General features: G+C 49.9%; 2 protein-coding genes across 2 annotated transcripts in view; one reads left to right on the top strand and one right to left on the bottom strand.

The window, feature by feature from the left end:
• The window catches only part of ACSF2 (acyl-CoA synthetase family member 2), a 36,434-nt gene extending 18,697 nt beyond the window's left edge, over window positions 1-17,737 (top strand). The window contains exons 11-16 of the mRNA XM_054171076.1: window positions 14,792-14,899; window positions 15,026-15,177; window positions 15,637-15,778; window positions 17,053-17,163; window positions 17,353-17,421; window positions 17,523-17,737. Coding sequence (XP_054027051.1) covers window positions 14,792-14,899; window positions 15,026-15,177; window positions 15,637-15,778; window positions 17,053-17,163; window positions 17,353-17,421; window positions 17,523-17,573 — 633 coding nt within the window. The 3' untranslated portion in view covers window positions 17,574-17,737. The remainder of the gene's footprint in view (window positions 1-14,791; window positions 14,900-15,025; window positions 15,178-15,636; window positions 15,779-17,052; window positions 17,164-17,352; window positions 17,422-17,522) is intronic.
• CHAD (chondroadherin) lies at window positions 304-5,817 on the bottom strand. Its single transcript, XM_009911473.2, has 4 exons — window positions 4,830-5,817; window positions 3,158-3,321; window positions 2,804-2,949; window positions 304-800 (listed from the first exon to the last, which is right to left on the bottom strand). The coding sequence occupies exons 1-3, from the start codon at window positions 5,607-5,609 to the stop codon at window positions 2,808-2,810; spliced, it is 1,086 nt and encodes a 361-aa protein (XP_009909775.2). The 5' UTR covers window positions 5,610-5,817; the 3' UTR covers window positions 304-800; window positions 2,804-2,807.
• Window positions 17,738-18,177: the final 440 nt, after the last annotated feature.

The following is an 18,177-nucleotide window of genomic DNA, read 5'->3' on the forward strand; positions in this document are numbered from 1 at the left end:
TTTGGATTAAAGCCCACAGTTAAGTTACAACTGTGATACTGTAATACCCATGACAATAAACCATGGTCACCCTGGTGTCCTGCTAGATATCTGGAGTATGGACAGAGAGAGAGGAGGGGTGCCCAAGGCAGGCTGCACGGTGCACACCTTCTCCTCTCAGATGTATACACATCTTGGAGACCCCACAGACTGGGAGTTTTCAAATGGCTTCTGTTTCAAGGTTTCCCAGCACTGCTTCACTAATAGGATTTCTGGTCAAGCTAGAGAGATTGCTCCCTTTTGGCATGAAAGGGCAGCTTGCTTTACCCCATCCTTCACAGCCCTGACCTGCAGGGATCCCCTCTGTGGGAAGGCAGAGGAGTCTCTTTGCATGAGCTGGGACCAATTTTCCTGGTCAAGCATCTGGGGGAGGGCTGTTCCTACCTTCTCATCTGCTTCCACTCCATTGCAGCAGGAGAGATAGCAGCCAACTGGTTGATCAGGGATGTGGATTATGTTGCCTCTGGGAAACATGACTGTGTTTTACCAGCAGGATCTAGGTTAGCTTGTCTTAGTATGGTCATGCATAGTTTGTTTCTTAAAAACACCTCTTTTAAAATATATATAGATGTCAGAAAAGGTTGGAAAGGTGGATTGCATCCTGCAGCCAGCAGAGAAGCGGGGATTCGGAGGAGGCTGGAGGTGTTCAGATATATCAGAAATGTTTCCTGACAGAAGAAGCTTGAGGAAGGACTCAGAAGTCAGTAGTTTGTTTTCTGATGGTTGAAGTGACCAATCACCAGGACAGGTCATACTGCAGCCTGATAGGGGAAAAAAAATAGAGAGAGAGAAGGCCACATGTTTAAGGGCATTTTTCAAGCAGATCAGTAAATTTCCAGCATTAGATTGTTGGTTTGTTGCTTCTTTTTTTATAGTGAGTGAATAAAGCTCACACTTGAAAGAGGAGAGTTAGGACTCAAGGACCCATTACAAGTTCCTACAGTAAAGGAGATGGATTAGTCCTGTCTCTGACCTCTTCTGCCAGCTTGCTATGTGACTCTCTGAGTATTCATCCCAAAACATTGATTGTCAGTGAGGAATTCCTTCATAGAGGAGGAAACCCAAGAGTGAATTTTCGAGAGCAGTGAATTTTTTTGGTGCTTCAGTTCTGGCAGTCCAGTGGGGGTAGATTCTTAGAAACTGCCGAGCAGCTTTTCATCTGACCTGTGTCAGTGACTTCAGTCACTGCTCGTCCCTGGAAGGCAGACCTCATAACTGACATCGGAGAAAGCTACTTGGCTCTCCAGAGGTGCATATTTCATGTTCCTCAAAGTCATGCTCACCCCCATGCTCACCCCACCAGAGTGGGTTTGCATGCCTGCATTTTGGCACTGACACCTGAAGGTACCAAGCTTTGTTTTCTGCAAGCCTGGAATCAATGGTTTTCTCTTTCATTTACACTCGTAAGCCTGTTTGGGGAGATGGAAGGTACTATGGGAATAAACAGGCATTATTGTCATGGCTTTCTTACTCTCATCATGGAAGAGTGAACTGGAATTGTGTTCAGGCAGGGAGAAAAGAAGGTTTAGAAGGGCCAGACCTGTGAATAAAATACATTGCAGTATTGTGGTTTAGAAAATGGATGATTTTCCATCCTTAGAGCGGAACTTTTCCTGCCCTATATGGAATGATTGGTATTTCCATCTCTAAGCTAAAAAACCTCTGGCACTGCAAGAGAAGTAAGGTGCAGGACATCATCCCTGACATTTTGGTCCTAAATTTAGTTCCTCCATCCTGTTATGCCTGGTCTTAGTGAGCTGGGGACCAAACAGCTGTAGCTGGGCATTGGGCTTCTGCCTCATCCTTTCTGTTATGAAGGGGCATGGTGACAAGCCCTGTCTGTGCAGGGCAGGGTCACTGCTCTGCACTTAACAAATGAGCAAGGGTTCCTTTCCCAAAAGCTTGCCAGCTTGTGGGCTCATCCTGAGTCCTTTGGAATCTGTACAAGCTCCATGCCTGGGACACAGCAATAACTGTTGTGGCTTTTTTTTTTTTTTTTTTTTTGCTGCTCTGTGTGCTTAATTTAATACTCTTGGTAGTTTCCAGTAGTGTAAGGAGTTTGTATGGTATGCATTCACATTTGATGGTTGGGCTGGGAGCTCTCAGCAAGCTCACAGCTCAAAGCTCATCACTCAGTCCTGTCTCTGAGTTGCCTTCTGGCCCAGAACACTATGTTCAAAGAATATTTGCTGCCTTGAACCTCCCTATTCTGGGATATCAGCCTTTGTTTTTAAATACCTGAGTGTCTTGCATGGAAATTGTAGTTGCTGAAAGGCAGTGCTGGACCAAGAACTGCCCCTTCTGGAAGACATCTATTTTAATAAGGACTGGGCAGCCTGGCGCCAGATTTCCTAGCAGTGTCCTGCCCTGAATTTCAAACCAAACTTGGAGGAGCTTTACTAGGGCGAAGGGCTGTGCAGTTCTAAGCAGGTAGAACAGTAAAGAGCGTGTGTCCCAGCTCATGAATGTTCTGACATTCAATTACATGTTTTACCCTCACTTGTCCCAGGCCTGGCTTTAGCTCTGTGTTTGTTTTACAGAATTGACTGCACCTCTCATGCTCCAGGAGGATTCCCTGCTCTGGGAGCCCATGGAGCCCAGTATTGTCAGGAGATGGAGCAGCTCTGACTGGAGGTGTCAATGGATGAATGGATGAGCTGTTTTGAGACAAAGTGTAGGGCCACTGAAGTTAGAGAGAGAAATCCCTGTACCTTTGGTGGCATCAGGGATTGCTGTAGGTCTGACTCAAAGCAAACCATCTTACGTCTTTAATGGCGACTTCCCTTCTTGGACCTCTTGGTGGGGAGCTTGCAGGTGCGGAGGGCTGGGGTGTCTCTGATGGACTGTCCCCGGTACTGTGTAGGTGTGGAGCAGGTCTCCTCGGTGCGAGTGCGATTGCCCTTCAGCCACCTGGGACATGCGGAGGGAGATCAGGAGTTTACAAGTGGTACAAGCGCAGTGGACATCACTCAGCACAAGGAGAGAGGGCAGGCTGGGGAGAGAGCTGCTGAGCATGTGCACAGCCTTCAGCAGCTTTTGCCTGGCACGGTCTGGGGTGACCTCTTTTGGGGGACTCCCAAGGAGAGCTCAGGGCAGAAAGGGGCGCACAGTGCCATACTTGCGCAGATGTGCCAGCTGGCAGTTGCAGTGCCAGGGGTTCCGGGAGAGGGTCAGGGTCTCCATTCTGTCAAAGGGGAAGCTGCGGGGCAGCTGGGTGAGCCGGTTGTTCTCCAGGTGAGCAGCCTTCAGCACGGTCACACCAGCAAATGCGCTGTCTGCAAACTAAAGCACAAAGGTTTACAGTGAGGAGCACTGACTTAAGGAAGGGGAACCTCCAAACTGAGTGCCTCTGCTCAAGACTTTAGCAGCATAGGCAGGGAAAGAGCAAAAGAAGGAGCAGTGGAGTGGGGTCCTGGCTCACTGGAAGCTCTGGACACCTAAGGGGCATTAGGCTGGTAGGTTTATGGGTGATTGGAGTTTCTTGCCTGATGAAAGGGAGATGCAACCACACCCCCAAATAAAGTGAAGTCTGGCAGCCCTCTTTATTCTTGCCTATAATAAATGAAGATCTTTTCTGGGTGTATTCTTTTCCAAGGCTGGAAATCCTTCCAGTGCCTGTTGCTTTGCCTGTCCTGGAATGGCTGAAGGAGGGAGTGTTTGTGGTGTCTGAAGGAGCTACTGTAGACTTTGGCAGTGCCCAAAGGCTCTGAATGGAAAGTTACATTTGGCATCTGAGCAGTTAAGAAATAAAGGCAGGTTTCCAGCACCTCAGCCTCCTCCATTTTAAAAAAAAATCTCATTTCCAGTGGGTTGTTTGCAAGGAATATTGCAAGATTTCTCTTTTCTCAATCAACATGCAAGCTTTAAGGAAGAGCCTCTCTTTAAAAAGCTACCAAAGAGAGGAGAGAAGCTGTAGACCCAGTTCTGCATCATTCCAGGGAGAACTGTTGTGCTCCTCCCTTTCCAGCCTTGTGGGGTGCACCTAGGACATCAGACTGCGACAGGATGCTGTTGCACTTGCACTGTGTTTGCGCCTGCTCTTGAACTGCCAGGGGCTTCAGAGGTCCTAAAGCAAGTGATTCCCTGAGTGCAGTGCTCCTGCCTATGGATCATACTTTCTCACAGAAAGGAGGATTGTTTTGCCATTCAGGATACCTGAATGTCCCTCTTCTTCTCCAGTGGGAACAGGGCCCCTTTGTAAGATGCTTAGAGAGTTCCTTTTGAGGAAGCATCAATAAACAAACCTTTCTTTATAATGTGTAAAGTTGGGAGGGATGTGGGGAAGTGAAGGTCCCTATGCCTACCTACCTGCAAAGGGTGCGTAAGAAATCACTGCTACTTGTAGTTCCCTCTGGTGAGTCTCCCCCTCCTAACCTACAACAGGTACCAAGGCTGAAGGAAGCTCTGCAAGGTGGCAGTGCCCTTCAGTCCATTAAGGCAGATACTTTTCTTTCATCCCACACCTTGTGTCTGGGATGATGGAGGGTTGCTAATAGTCCTGGAGCATCCAAAATACCTTTCTAAATCACTGTTGTCACCTCCAGTTTGGGAGGGAATGTGCTGCCTTTCCAAGGAGTTTGATCAGCTCCAGGTGATTTGCTTTTGCATAAAATAACTCAACAGAAGGCTACAGTACTCTCTCTCATCTCTTGTCTGGGCCATGTCAGGGGTGTTACCAGCTGGCCAGTGCCTTGGCCAGCTCTCCTCTCCAAGGGAGGAACAGTAAACCAAGAGATTTCTAAAGGGGAAGGCCCATGTTTCTTATCTGGAGCAAATGGAAAGAGACTCACCTTCTTCAGTTTCATGTTGTCCAGGTTGAGTGTCTGCAGGTATCGCCCGAAGGACTGGAAGGCATTGTCAGGAATGACCTCAATTGGGTTATGAGAAAGCTTCAGTTCTTCCAGCACTCTCAGCTTACTCATTGCATTCACAGGATAGCTGCTCAGCTGATTCTTGTCCAGGTGGAGGACAGCAAGGTTTTCTATGTCCTCCAGGGCCCCGGGCAGGAGGTTGGTGAGGGAGTTGTCAGAGAGGAAGAGCCAGCGCAGGTCTTTAGCTCCCTTGAAAGCACCTGGTTTCAGCTCCCGGATTTTATTGCTGCCTAAGTGCAGAATGAAAAGGTTGACAAGAGGGGAGAGGAGGCCTTTGGGTAGGTCTGGGATTTTATTCTTGTCCAGGTACAGGTAAGTGAGCTCAGAGAGATCATCGAAGGCTCCTGGTTTTATGACACTGATCTGATTGTCAGTGAGGTAGAGGTAGACCAGGCTCTTGAGGCCCCGGAAGGCTCCAGTTGAGATCTCCTTGATCCGAGAGCTCTGGAGATGCAGGGACACCAGCTTTTTCATGTCACGGAAGCTGTTGGTTGGCAGGATGGGGAAGTTGTTCTTCTGCAGGTTGAGAAGCCGCGTTTGCTCAGGCACCTTGGGGATCTTCTTCAGGCCCGCGTTGTCGCAGATGACGTGCTGCAGGTCTCCACCGTGGCAGTGGCAGCTCGGAGGACATGCCTGCACGGGGGAGGCAAGACATACCAGTAGGCTGAGGACGCTGAGGAAGAAGCCTGACTGATTCATGGACAGCTCTGGAATTAGTGTGGTGAGAAGAGAAGCAGCAGGAGGAGGGAGATGGGAGAGAGAGCAACTGGGTTTGCAGCATGCTGAACACAGCCCTATTTATAATGTTATTAAAAAGCAAAATCCCTTCCCACAAACCGCAGGCTGCAGCCAGTTGGAAGCAACTGGCTTTGGGAACTTACTGTGAGCTTAACCCCTTGGCACCAGGCAGAGGAGTGTCCACAGCCCCGGCTGGCCCCGCTGCCAAAGCAACCGTGCAGAGGTAGTTTTCCTTTCTGCAACAGGGAGGGAAATGGTCAGGAGAAACACAGACAGACCTGCTCAGTGGGGAATTTCTTGGGGTCCTGCAGAGCTGAGCAGGGCCTGGATTCATCGATGCAGGGAAAAAAACTGTTTGGGTTGAACAGTGTAGCAGGGCTCACCACCATGCTCTGCAGCTCTGCCCAGGAGCAGCTTTCAGCAGGCTCGTGGGCTGAATTTAGCCTCAGCTGGTTTAGGAAGAAGAACCTTATCCTGTTATCACAGAGGAAAGTTTTTGGCAGGGATAGCAGAAGATGGAGGTCATACAGTGTCCTGCCTAAGGCCAGCAGCACTGCGGTTGCTTTGCAATGCAAAATATTGAAGATCTCCAGATCTAGACTGCACCATAAGAGTTGGCCAAGAAATGGAGAGGAAAGACAGACTTAATTTCTGCTGCATCTTTTCCTCTGAGCAGCTGAGTGTGACATATCAATGGTCACAGTCATGAGCACTGTGTGAGTGGTCTTCTCTTAACTGTAGTAGTGGTTGTTGCCATCCAGTGAGGGATGGGGCAGTGGCAGAGCCTGTAGAGAAGCAGTGGAGCATGGGCTGGTGGATATGAAATGCCAGACAGTGGTGCCCTGCTGTGTGCCCAGCTCAGATGAGTTGGATGCCTGTGCCTCTCAAGATGACACTAGGAAAGGTATGGGCAGAGCCAGGAAACAAGGAAATCACTGCTGGAGCTAGGGCTTGGATCTACCTTGGCTCTTATCTTGGGTTAGCAGTGGCAAAGGTAAGTTAACACAGGGGATGTCCTTTGCTCTCCCAACAGAGAAGGCAAAAGCAAAGCAATTAAAAGCCCCAGTGCCTGCTTCTATGAGTGTGGAGAGAGAGATCCAGGGGTAGTGGGGTGGGGTTTGGAAGTGGAACATTTTGAACTGATTTCCAGCCAGTTCCTGGCTGCTGCAAAGCGCTGAGAGCTGAGTGCATAAGTGTGAGCTTGTTGAGATTGCTGCTCCTGAGGCAGGCTGCCGAGCTGTGGTGGAGCTCTTTGCAGAGGCGAGACAGGCTCGAGAAAGGGAAGAAATCCAAGGGCTGACTTAGGACACAGCCTGGCTTGTTGACTGAGATTTCTGGGTTTTTCCATTGTTGCACTGAGGAGCTGGGCAGCGCCGCTGAGCCTGCTCCGGACGGCGTTATGCAAACGGGCTGGCAGCCCTCACTTTGGTCAGCAGCTGTCAGGCTGCGTGATGAATCTGGGGGAGAAAAAGGTTTCTGGAATGTGAATGCAGCTTCTGGTGAGCCTGTGGGGCAGATGGGGTTGGTTGAATGATGATGTAATGTGGGACCTCAGTGCAAACCAGGCCATGTCAGGCTTCCAATGTTTGTCAGCCCTGAGGTGCAGCGCCCTGCTGTGGAACACTGGCCTCTGCACCCAGTGCTCCTCCTGCCTTGTCTCCAGCGAGATGCTTGGACTGTTAGGTCTTCCAGGCTGCTGCTGGAGGGACCTCCTGCAGGATTCACTACTGCAGTTACTGTAGAATTTTAAACTCTTTGATCAAAACGATGGTGGTTTTGCTAATACCTGATTCAGTGAGCACTGCAGTGGTTGATTCACAGAATGGTTGGGGCTGGAAGGGACCTTAAAGATCATCTAGATCCAACCCCCTGCCATGGGCAGGAACACCTCCCACTAGACCAGGTTGCTCAAGGCCTTGAACACCTCTGGGGGGGCATCCATAACTTCCTGGGCAATCTGTTCTAGTACACATGCTTTGATCTCTGGAGTAGCTCTTTGTGTGTCTTGGTCAGGACCTTTGAGACAGTGAAAGAGGAGGTAGACAGAAGAAACCTCCATGTTTTCTTCTCTGCCTCTTCAGGTTGTTCAGGACTGAGAGTGCCCCTTAAGAGTGTAGAGCTTGTGAAGTTGAGAGAAGATGATGAGTGAACAATTGGAAAAAGAAAAAAAAAAATTCCTCTCTAAAGCATCTTCTTTCCACTGATTTCTTTCCCTAAGCGACTTCAATGACCTTAGTCTTACTTGGAATCCTCTGATGGAACTATTCCTGCCATTACATAGCAGCTATACTGTGCAAGAGCAACTGATGGGCAAGATTTAAAATCCAGCCTGTTTCTGCTGAACACTGAGGCTTGGAAGCATATCCATGCTCCCTCCCTGAGTGCAGCTGATGTCTCCTTGGGTTTCTCATTCCCTTCCAAAAAGTAGCAGCTAACAGCTTACAGCTTCTGCAGAGATTTCTGCCATCATGGGTCAGATTGGAGCAAAAAGCTGGTGAGGGCCTTGCAAACTCCATCTATAAATACATCCCACCTTGTGTTTTTCTGGAACAAGACCCTTTTGAGAGGCTAAACTGCCCAAGCCTCAGACTTTATCTTGTCACCTTTCTTCCTCTGAGGATAAGTTTCTCTTTCTTCTACCCTTTATCTCTTTGCTGACAGAGACTGCAGATTTTTGGGGACAGGGGCACTTTCTCTGCAGGGATGTGTGCGCTGTGGCTACAAGTAAGACTCGTAGCTTCCTTGCGAGCCCGCTGTGATGTAGCTGCCATGATGCTGGTGCAAAGTGGGAAGCTGTGTCCACCCCAAGGGCACCCCACGAGCCCAGTGTCCACAGCAGAGGTTAAGGTGGATGCTGGGTTGTTCTGGTACTATGGTATGTGCTATGTATGGTGGCAGCAGAGCAGTGCTGCTGGGGGAAGGGTGTTATTTTGTCAGCTCCATTTCTCCAGGCACAAAGGAAGTTCTTTCCCCTAATGGGTTTTTTCCTCCATTTTTTCATTCTGTGCCTCAGTGAGCACATTCCTGTGGAGGGAGTTTGTTGGCATCTGCCACCGCTGACACCTTTTCTCCGGGCTCCTGAGTGTATGTTTTGAGCTGCTCACTGGGTTTTGCAGCCCTCAGTTGGCCAACAAGCATGCAGTGATCCTCAGACACTCACCTGGGGGCTCGCAGTCTCGAGGTGACGATGGCAGCAGAGTCGGTGTTCCCACGGCTGCGGTGCGATACTGCAGTGAGCTGGGTCCCGTCCAGCCCCTACCTTGCAGATCCTCTGGAACTGCTCCTAGGACATGGCAGAAGAGGCAGGGTTCTCCTGCCATCCTCTCCATCGATTAACAGTTCTGCAAACTTCCCCAGTGCCATCTGCAACCCGCAGATGCTGGGCTCCCCTCTTCTCCTTCTTGGAGTCATTGTGGGCTAAGCAACCATGGATTTTGAAACAGTGTGAATATAGATCTGGGCTGTTTCTTTAGTGCTGCTGTTTTGATACAACCCTGAAGACGGTATTTTCCACGTGTAATCTTTATTTTTGTTAGTATTAACAGTTCTGGCATATCAAGGCAGCTCAATTTAAAAGTATTCCTTTGCTCACCTCAGCCAGGTTCTGTAGTTCTGAGGGCATCTGGGTCTGGTTTTGCCTGGTCAGAGCACATAACAGTCACCTTCTTGCTGTGACACTGGTGTAGCTGGCTTTGGGGTACAGGTCTGGTTTTTGGCTGGAGGGAAGGACTCAGTTTTGGGGGTGAGGGGGCTGGGGTGAATGTGCTGTCTTCTTTTGTAGCCTGCACAGCATTAGCCCTGCCTTTGCCTAGCACTGGGTGATGGGGGTGGAGCAGAGTGGGGGAAACTGCAACTTCTGCAGTGATTCAGGGGGGTTGTCCCAAGCACAGAGCATCCTCCAGGCAGCGTTTGAGGAGCCCTTGTGGATGGGCAATGAAAAGCCTCACAGGGTATCCAGGGTCTCCCCCTCTTTCAGGCAGTACCTGAGAAATCCCTGGATTTTGGTGATATATAAGTAGTACATCTGCAGTGGTGGTCTGGGGCCCTGAGTTCTGACCCAAGTCATCTTTTCTACTTGACATGCTTGAAGGGTCTCCCTTGCTGTGGTGTGGAGGTCCAGGCTGCTTGTTGAGCTGGAGGAGTGGGTGGTTTTCTTCCACCATAACATGACCTCCAGCCACTGGTATGTTGCCAGATGGGCTCCCTGTTGGTGTTCAAGCTTCCCTTCTATCTGATCCCAGCAGCTGCTGCATGATGCTCTTGATCTCTCTTGTGAGGCTCACCCAGCTCTTGCTGCCTCTACCCAGTCTTGTGTTGACCCTGCAAGGCACTGGGGCATCCCTCAGCATCCCACTGCTCTACCCTGCTGTCCTCTCTGCAGCTCTTGCAGGCTTTGAAAAAGAATGGAACTTTCTTCCCTTGCAGAACACAACAGATCCCTGAAAGACTTCTGACTTTCCCAAATGCTTCCCAGCCAGGAGTTCCCTGTTTCCAACGTGGAAAATAGGTTCCACAGTGTGGGAAATTCCTTGGCCAAAGTGAGACCCCCCCCATCCCAGCTCACCCCATTTTTTGGGAGGACCCTGAAAAGAACAGCATGGAAGCAACACGATCCTGGGCTTCCAGTTATGTCATCAGTGGGACCAGAGCTCTCCAAATATGTGGGGATGTTACCTTTGCCTCTAGGTCTTTGCTGAGTTTCCTTCTCCAGCAGCTTTGAGCATTCATGTAGCCCCAAACCCCTGGGTTTCTACCTTTGCAAGACACTTCGTGTCTGGACATTTCCTCTCACTTCTTCCTTTCCCTAACTGCATTGGCACCCAGGACTGGGGAAGATGGAGTTAATTACACATCAAAGACCTTCTGCCATGCTGTGGATAAACCATTAAGTAACTGCACAAGGCTGTGCAGGTTGCCACTGAAATGGTGGCAGGACTGGAGAAATACTTGCAAGCCTCAAGACCTCTGCTCAGCCTGGAAAGAAGAGAGGCAGCTTCAACTCCAGACAGCAAGAAGCAGTGTGTCTGGACTGTACAATCACAGGAGATTAATTTTCAGCAGCAATCTTCTGGCCTGGGCAAGCTGTGATGCCATTTTTGTGGTGGCCTCCTCCTGAGGCAATGCCATTGCGTGCTGCAACACAAAGACAGTGCTTTAGGCACCTGATATTTTTGGGAGCTTACTAAGCCCCAACCAAACTGGGTCAGGCAGCTCCCCGGGTGGGGAGAAATGCCAACGAGGTGGCCACCCTTGGAGGTTTGTCCTACAAGACCTGCTTGTTTGTGTCCTGAGGCTTTAACACAAAGGTGATACTGTTGCTGGGGAAGGAAGCAAAATCTCGGAGTGACATAGGCTGGACACGAGCAGAAGTTGTTTTTTGCAGCAGCAAAGTTGACCTGAAGAGTCAGGAATATTCCAATACAGTCTGGGCTAGGGGACAGCTCCAAAGCAAGGAGACATGACCCCACAGGAAGGGGATGATCTTGGAAGTGAGCAGCTGGGTGGGAGGAGATCGTTGCTCAGTTGAAAACTATTTTGAGCTGGCTGTGAAGAGAAGGGCTGGGGCTGACTTAGGTGGAGATATCTGAGATGGACAAGGCACTCAGCATGGGTTTAGGGATAATTAGATCCATGCAGTGTATTACACTGTGAGCGGTTCAAAGAGGCTCATAGAGGTCCCTCAGCACATCTCTTGGGTTGCCAGTCTGCTTTCTGTTGTACATTACTTCCTTTTTGAAGTCTGAAAATCCCTATTTCATGCTCAGTTTACTGGTTGGTTTTTTGTTTTTTTTTTTCTGAGGCCAATATTGTCTTCAGTGAAGCTCAATTTTTGTAGCTTTTAGCTAGGTGGTTCAAGCCCTGTCATTCTCCTCCAGCATGGCAGGACCAGAAGGTGGTGAGAAGGGGCATCAAATCCTCCCCGAGCATCATTCAGGTTCAGGGACCTGAAGGACCTGAAGCCCTTCAGGCCTAACCTTCTGCTCCAGTCCTACCCCACATAACCCCACTTGGGGTACTGGTGGTACTGAAGCCAGACTTTTCCTCACAGCCTTTAGCAGCAATTGAACACAGAGAGAAGTGGGTGTTTTATTGCCATTGAACACCAAATGGGGGAAAACGAAGAGCAGAGAGCTGATGTGACTCACTGCAAGTTATGCAGTAAATAAGCGACACAGCTGGGAAAAATCCTGGGCTTTCAGAGTCCCCACAGTCTGCCTCCCAAATGTTTACTAAAGAGACTGGAGTCTGATTGTTTTGACTTTATTTTTAAATTTTAGATGCTTCCATCTTCAGGCTGTTTTGCCTGTGCCACAGGAGCCAGTGTTTAAACAGTGCTAGCAGGAAATGTTTTTGAAGTGTGCTTTCAAAAACACAACTCTGCTAAGATGTTCTTTTTATTCCTGGTTTTAGACCCAGGCTTAGAATTCATGAAGAATGAATCTCTTGTCAGTTGGAGTAAGTCAGCTGGCAGTCTGTTTTGAAGCTGGCCTTGTCATGGCTGAAGGCAGGACTGATCCCCGTGCTGGAAGGGTCCCTCGTGGTCCTCACAGTAAAAAAAGACTTCACAGTCAATTCTATTCTGTAGCCTCTTAGCTCCTCTCACAGCCAAGGGTGGGCTCCTTGCTTCTGGAAAAGCCTTGCTTTCCCCTGGAGCTGCATCTAGTGTTGATTGTGGAGCAGATGAGGATTTCTGGACTGCATTGTACCAGATGAGAATGCTGGATGATGCCCAGAGTCCCCTTGGCTCTTGAAAGGTATGAATCTTTGTGGATATCTCCAAGCTTAAACTGGTATTTAGGGCTTTGTTGAAGTATTTCATGTTATGCATCATGAGCCAAGCTGGGCAGGGATGATGGAGCCATTGGAGAATGCTCCATGCATCCAGTGAGAGTTGGAAAGGACAGGAGTGCGAGTGCAAGGGCTTGCCCCAGCAACTGCCTTGGACCTGGACATGCAGATCAGGAAAACACTCCCCCAAGAGAGAAATGGTCTTTTGGAAAAGGTCAAGAGCAGCATCCTGGTGCCTGGCTGCAGGTGGCAGTGGCAGAGCAGCCAGGCTGGGGGATTAATGCAATGACTGGGCAGCAGACCGAAGGCTGGAGACTCAGATCTGTGTTGCTCTCTGGACTGGGTCAGGAAGCCTGTTACTGAGGATGTGAGGGTGTTTATGGTGACAAGCCACCAGCCAAGGCATGGGCAGCTGATGCTTGGGGTACATGGCATGCTGACAGGCAAGTGAAGGAGCCTGGTGAGCCATGGCACCCGCAGCACCATCCTGCCAGGGAGCTTGCCTGCTGCTGTGTCTAATTAAACTGCTGGAATAACCCAGAGAAGCAGAAAGGGTTGACTCAGGGCTTGGCTGGGATCCTGGGACTGACATTACAACTCATCCAGCAGAGTTTAAAAAACAAGGAAAAAAAGACATAGGGATTTTTAAATGAATGTTTAAAATCTGGGATTTGTGTCTTGTCAGTAATTTGATCCAGCCACAGGACTCATATTAGTGGGTGGGGGAGAAATCCTGTCTGAGCTGTGGGTTTCCATGCCAGCTGGGAAGCTCTCATTGTGTCTGGCAGGAGAAGGCTATTTGCAGTTGCTCCTCGTGGGTTGCCAGGCTCCTAGAGCAGAGTAGTTTACACCAGACAGTCCCTGCAGCATCCTGGAGGTGATCCCCTCCAAATTCCTGGCTAAGAGGAGGCTCCTGCAAATCTCCAGCTCAGATTCATGCTGACTCCAGTGTAGACTAACAAGAACATCACACTGTGCCCAACACAAGGTGCTTCAACAGCCCTGAGCGGCACAAAGTGCCAGGTGCACCCACCAGTGTCCCACATAGCTTGTTCAGGATGGCTTTTCAGGATGTTTCATCACAGTCCTTTGCAAAGCCCCAAATTTATTTTGGGGACAGTGTCTGGAGTTTGGTGAGCACCTGCAGCAACCCTGACTGTGTACATCCCCTTGCAGCCAGTGATGGAGCCCGGGTGTTTAAAGGCATGACCCAGATGTGGAAGCCAAGCTATGGGAAGATGATTGAGCCCTGTTGCAGTTTTGTGGGTCAGATCTGGTCATATGTTGACCTTTGAAGACCCAGAGGAGAAAAGAACAAACTGCACTGGAGCTGTGCTCTGCCAGTGAAGCAGCCACCAGTGGCATTAGTGGGGGGGAGGGAAACCCTGCCTGATGCCACATGACATACTGAGCAAGTTCGAGACCAGAGCAGTGCTCCAGCATGTCCTACCACTGACACACAGCTCCCAGCACTGCAAGTGAAGCAGCATTTCCACTGGTGGTGCTGCTGGTGCAGCTCGGAGCTGGCCAGAGCACCGCCAGACAGCACCTGCTGTCTTGACAGGCCACTAAGCCAGGCAAAAAGAGACAGAAGTGACCTTCAGCTGAGGTGATCTGGAGCCTGCCATTGGGATTAGCAGTAAGGGAGGTTTAGCAGCAAGAAGCTTTTGTCCTGCTGTGAGCTTTCAATCTGTAAGTGCAGCAGTGCCAAGCATTGTGCAGCCTCGTGATGCCTTTAGCGGGGTTACAGGAGCTGATGTCTGCACAAAAGGATCTGGAACAAGCAGCTGTGTTATGGGATACATGGTCTCCTGGAGGAGCCCAGTGCTGGCCCCAGTGGTTTTCCAAAGCAGTATCTGATGCTTTCTGAGCTACAGAAGATGAACTCAGCACCTAAAGTAGATAGCTGCAAGGGCACCAAGGCAAGATCAGTGTCTGGTAAGGATGGTAGGAAGTCAACAGAACAGGGCTTCAAGAGGAATAGGATAAAAAAAGAGAAGAGTGAGGCCTGGGGTCCTCCAAGAACAGTAGCTGGAGTGTCAGAAGTATGTAACAGTCAGAGTATCATGGGTGGCAGGGGTCTGGAGGACAGCAACAAAGGTGAAGAAGGCTGTGGCAGGCAGAGGCATCGCTGCTGTAGCTCCTGTCACTCCAGGACTCTGTAACAGGAGTGTCTGGAGAGCCCCATCCACAGGCCAGGACAGCAGTGATTGTCTGTGACCTGAGTGACTTGTGAGAATATCTTCCTCTCATCTGGATCTTCCCTGTGCTCATAACAAGCTTTGTCTTTCCCATGCCTGGAGCTGTGTGCTTCCCTTTCCCCCTGAGGCATGTTTGTTCTCTTGTGTTTGCAGGTTGCCTATGGGACCACAGAAAACAGCCCTGTTACCTTCATGGGATTCCCCAATGACACCATGACCAGAAGAACTGAGACAGTGGGATGCATCTTCCCACACACAGAGGTGACTACAAACCTGCTCAAAATGCTTTGCCTGCAGCAGACATTGGTCCTCTCTCCTGTCTGGTGCTGGAGTCAGCACAGGCTCAGACATGATGCACCCCTAAGCCCTTCTTCTCTTCCACTGCAGGCAAAAATTGAGGATCCAGAAACAGGACAGCCTGTGCCTCTGAACACTCCTGGGGAGCTTCAGATCCGTGGCTACTGTGTCATGCTGGGCTACTGGGATGACCCTGCTAAGACAAATGAAGTGGTCTCTGCTGAGGGGTGGTACAAGACCGGGTGAGTCTGCAAACAGCCCTGTGCTTCCCAGTCTGCCCTGCAGGGAGACACTGGGTAAGGAGGGGGCTGTGCAGGAGTCCTGTGGCTTCGATTGCCAAAGTAGGGAAAATGTAGCCCTTTGATCTACCCTTGAAACTTCAGAGCAGCTTTTAGCACTGAGCCTTTGGTGTCAAGTGCCCCTGGAGATGGTCACTTCAGTACTAGTGAGATGGAGGAGCTGTTGGGGTACACAGCAGGGGCAGGAATTGTCTGTCCCTGACCCATGATATTTGTGTGGATGCTGCCAAAGGCAATGTCTGGCTGCAGCAGGAGCTCTTTGATCTCTTCCATGTGTTCAGGTGGGTGGCTCAGCCACTGCCCCCTGGATACCCTGACCTGGCCTCCCCACCAGGCTGGGTGGGAGCATCAGCCATTCTTCTAACCAGCTAGGAGGTGATCAGGAGGGTGGTGTCATTGCAGGGACCTTGCAAGCCTGGATGAGTGTGGCTACTGCAAAATCATCGGCCGGTGCAAAGACATGATCATTCGGGGAGGAGAGAACATCTACCCAGCAGAACTTGAGCAGTTTCTCCACACTCATCCCAAGGTTGAGGAGGTCCAGGTAAGCAGGAGGGAGGTGGAATGGTTGAGCAGAAATGGTTCCTGTGGTGAGAAACTTGTACACAAAGCTACTGGGACTGCTGCTTGGGACCTGGTTGTCGTCCTCTGTTTTCAGCATCAATGTCTGTGTAATATTGGTCAGCAAGCAAGAGGGAGAGGCTCATGGCATGGAAGGAGCAGGCAGAGTTCCTGGTATGGGACACACTGTTTGGGGAAATCCTCTCCTGCACCAGTTTCAACTCTGCAAAGCAGAGACTCATTCTCCTTCATTTTTTAGCCAGTCTGCTTTCTTAGGGCTCTCTGAAATTCTTACTTGGAAAGCAGTCTCGAAGGACACTTTCTGGATTTAGGAGTTTAGTCATTAATTATAAATAAAAAGATTCCTCCAATTCCCTGGAGATGAGCAGTGAGATTTGGTGTCACCCCTTTGCAAGACAGCAGTGGTTCACAGCACTGAACAGCTGCTCTCCATCTGCTGGGATTGTTCTCCTCCAGCTTTTGTGCCAGACAAGTTTCCCTGTAAATAAACCTGTAAATTTAGTCAGTGCTGGGCCCGTGCCAGGCTAGCATCTCTCCTTGGAATGTTCCCAGTGCAGATGGTTTGCAAAACAGCCCAGTTTATGTAGTTTCTAGGGCTTTATGTCACTGCTCTGGACTCAAAAGGGTTGATGTGTGTCTAGGATTTCAAGACACTGGTTGACAGGGAGGAATGACAGCAGGACTTTTGGGAAATACTGTGAGCAAGCAGGCTTGGGAAGCCCATCTTCAGGTGTCATAGGCAGTGGCCAACTAAGATCTGTGATTATAAGGGTTTCAAAGAATCCTTTATCAACTGCATCCCTCTCTACCATTCCATCTGGAGACCCCAAAGCACTTGCAGCAGCCTCCCAAGTTTCCCTGTTGGTCACTAAACCTGTTGCCCCATTCTGGGGGAAGTAAAGGCATGCAGAGGGACAAACAGGTCTATGTTGCAGCCATGATGAGCTGCTGCCTGGCTGGTCTGCCTCAGCCCCCACTCCAGCAATTTTGCAAGACCAAAGAAAGCTGCTGGTGTCTGGGCATGCAGCCTGCTGTGCCAAGCAATGGGAAAGTCATTCCAAGAGGGCCCACTATCATGCAGAAAGCACTGGTGGGATGGCAAGCAGTTCAAACTGCCTTTACACAGACCCACGCCACAACTCCGGCATCCCATGAGATGAGTCAGGGCCTACACACATACCGTGGGGGAGGAAAGGGCTGTCCCCAGGTGTCCCACCACCCCTCTGTCCCAACCAGGTGGTTGGTGTGAAGGATTCACGAATGGGAGAAGAGATCTGTGCCTGCATCCGCGTGAGAGCTGGACAGGACTGCACCACAGAGGAGATTAAAGCTTTCTGCAAGGGCAAGGTGAGTCTCCCAGTCCTTGGTTCCCTGCCAGACCGGGACACCCAGCAGCTGCTGGGGACTTAGAGATGAAAGGCCAAGGATTTAGAGCAATTGAGGATCCTGCCCTGGCAGTCCCAGCTTGGGTAGTCCCAGCTGGGATGGCCATGCTGTTCCCAGCAGGCTGTGTAGCAGTTGGTTTTCTCTTCCCAGATCTCCCATTTCAAGATCCCACGGTACATTGTGTTCATGGATCAGTACCCACTCACGGTCTCAGGCAAGGTAAGAGAGGGGCTGGGAAAGGCACGTGGCAGGAGCCCTGGCCTCCTGTTCCTGCTTCTGTCTAAGTCCTTCTTCCTACTCTTCTCTATACTTTATTCCAGATTCAGAAATACAAGTTGAGGGAGCAGATGGAGAAGAAACTTCAGCTCTGAGCACAGGAAGACAGAAAAACTGGGGTAAATCAGCCCCACTTCAGCCAGCTTTGCATCTGCTTTTCACTTGTACCCTGGGCTACGCTGTGGAGACTTCTCCCCACCACCAGGCTGGTGGCACTTTTTGTTAATAAAACAAAGCACCTTCTTTTCACAGCTGGGTTTGTTTCTTTGCCATCAGAAATACCACGGTGTGAGGAAGGGATGCTTATTTCTGGAGTTCTGTCTGAACTTTCTACTGAAAGACTTTATGAGGGTTTTTTAATCTTGGGTCTCTCTGAGCAGTTTGGCTGCAGCTATTTCTTTGGATTTGAACAGATTCTTTTACAGGTATGTTTAAGCCCTTACAGCCCAGCCTGGCTTCCCAAGGTAGGTGAATGCTTTCACTACTTGAGTGTCACTTAGCCTCCTAGGTCATATAACACAGCTGATGATCTTGAAATTAGAGGCAAGGGCTGTAAAGAGTAAGAATTTGCATGAGAAGAGGTTCCTTGCAGCTGAGTGGAAAAACCTGCCCTGTTCTCACACCTTCCCTGGGCCTTCTGACCCCCAAAGAAACTTCTCCAAGGTAGACTTGGCATTGTTTATTTTATTGTTTTGGACA

This window comes from Dryobates pubescens, chromosome 20 (assembly GCF_014839835.1).
Source record: "Dryobates pubescens isolate bDryPub1 chromosome 20, bDryPub1.pri, whole genome shotgun sequence".
Lineage (NCBI taxonomy): Eukaryota > Metazoa > Chordata > Aves > Piciformes > Picidae > Dryobates > Dryobates pubescens.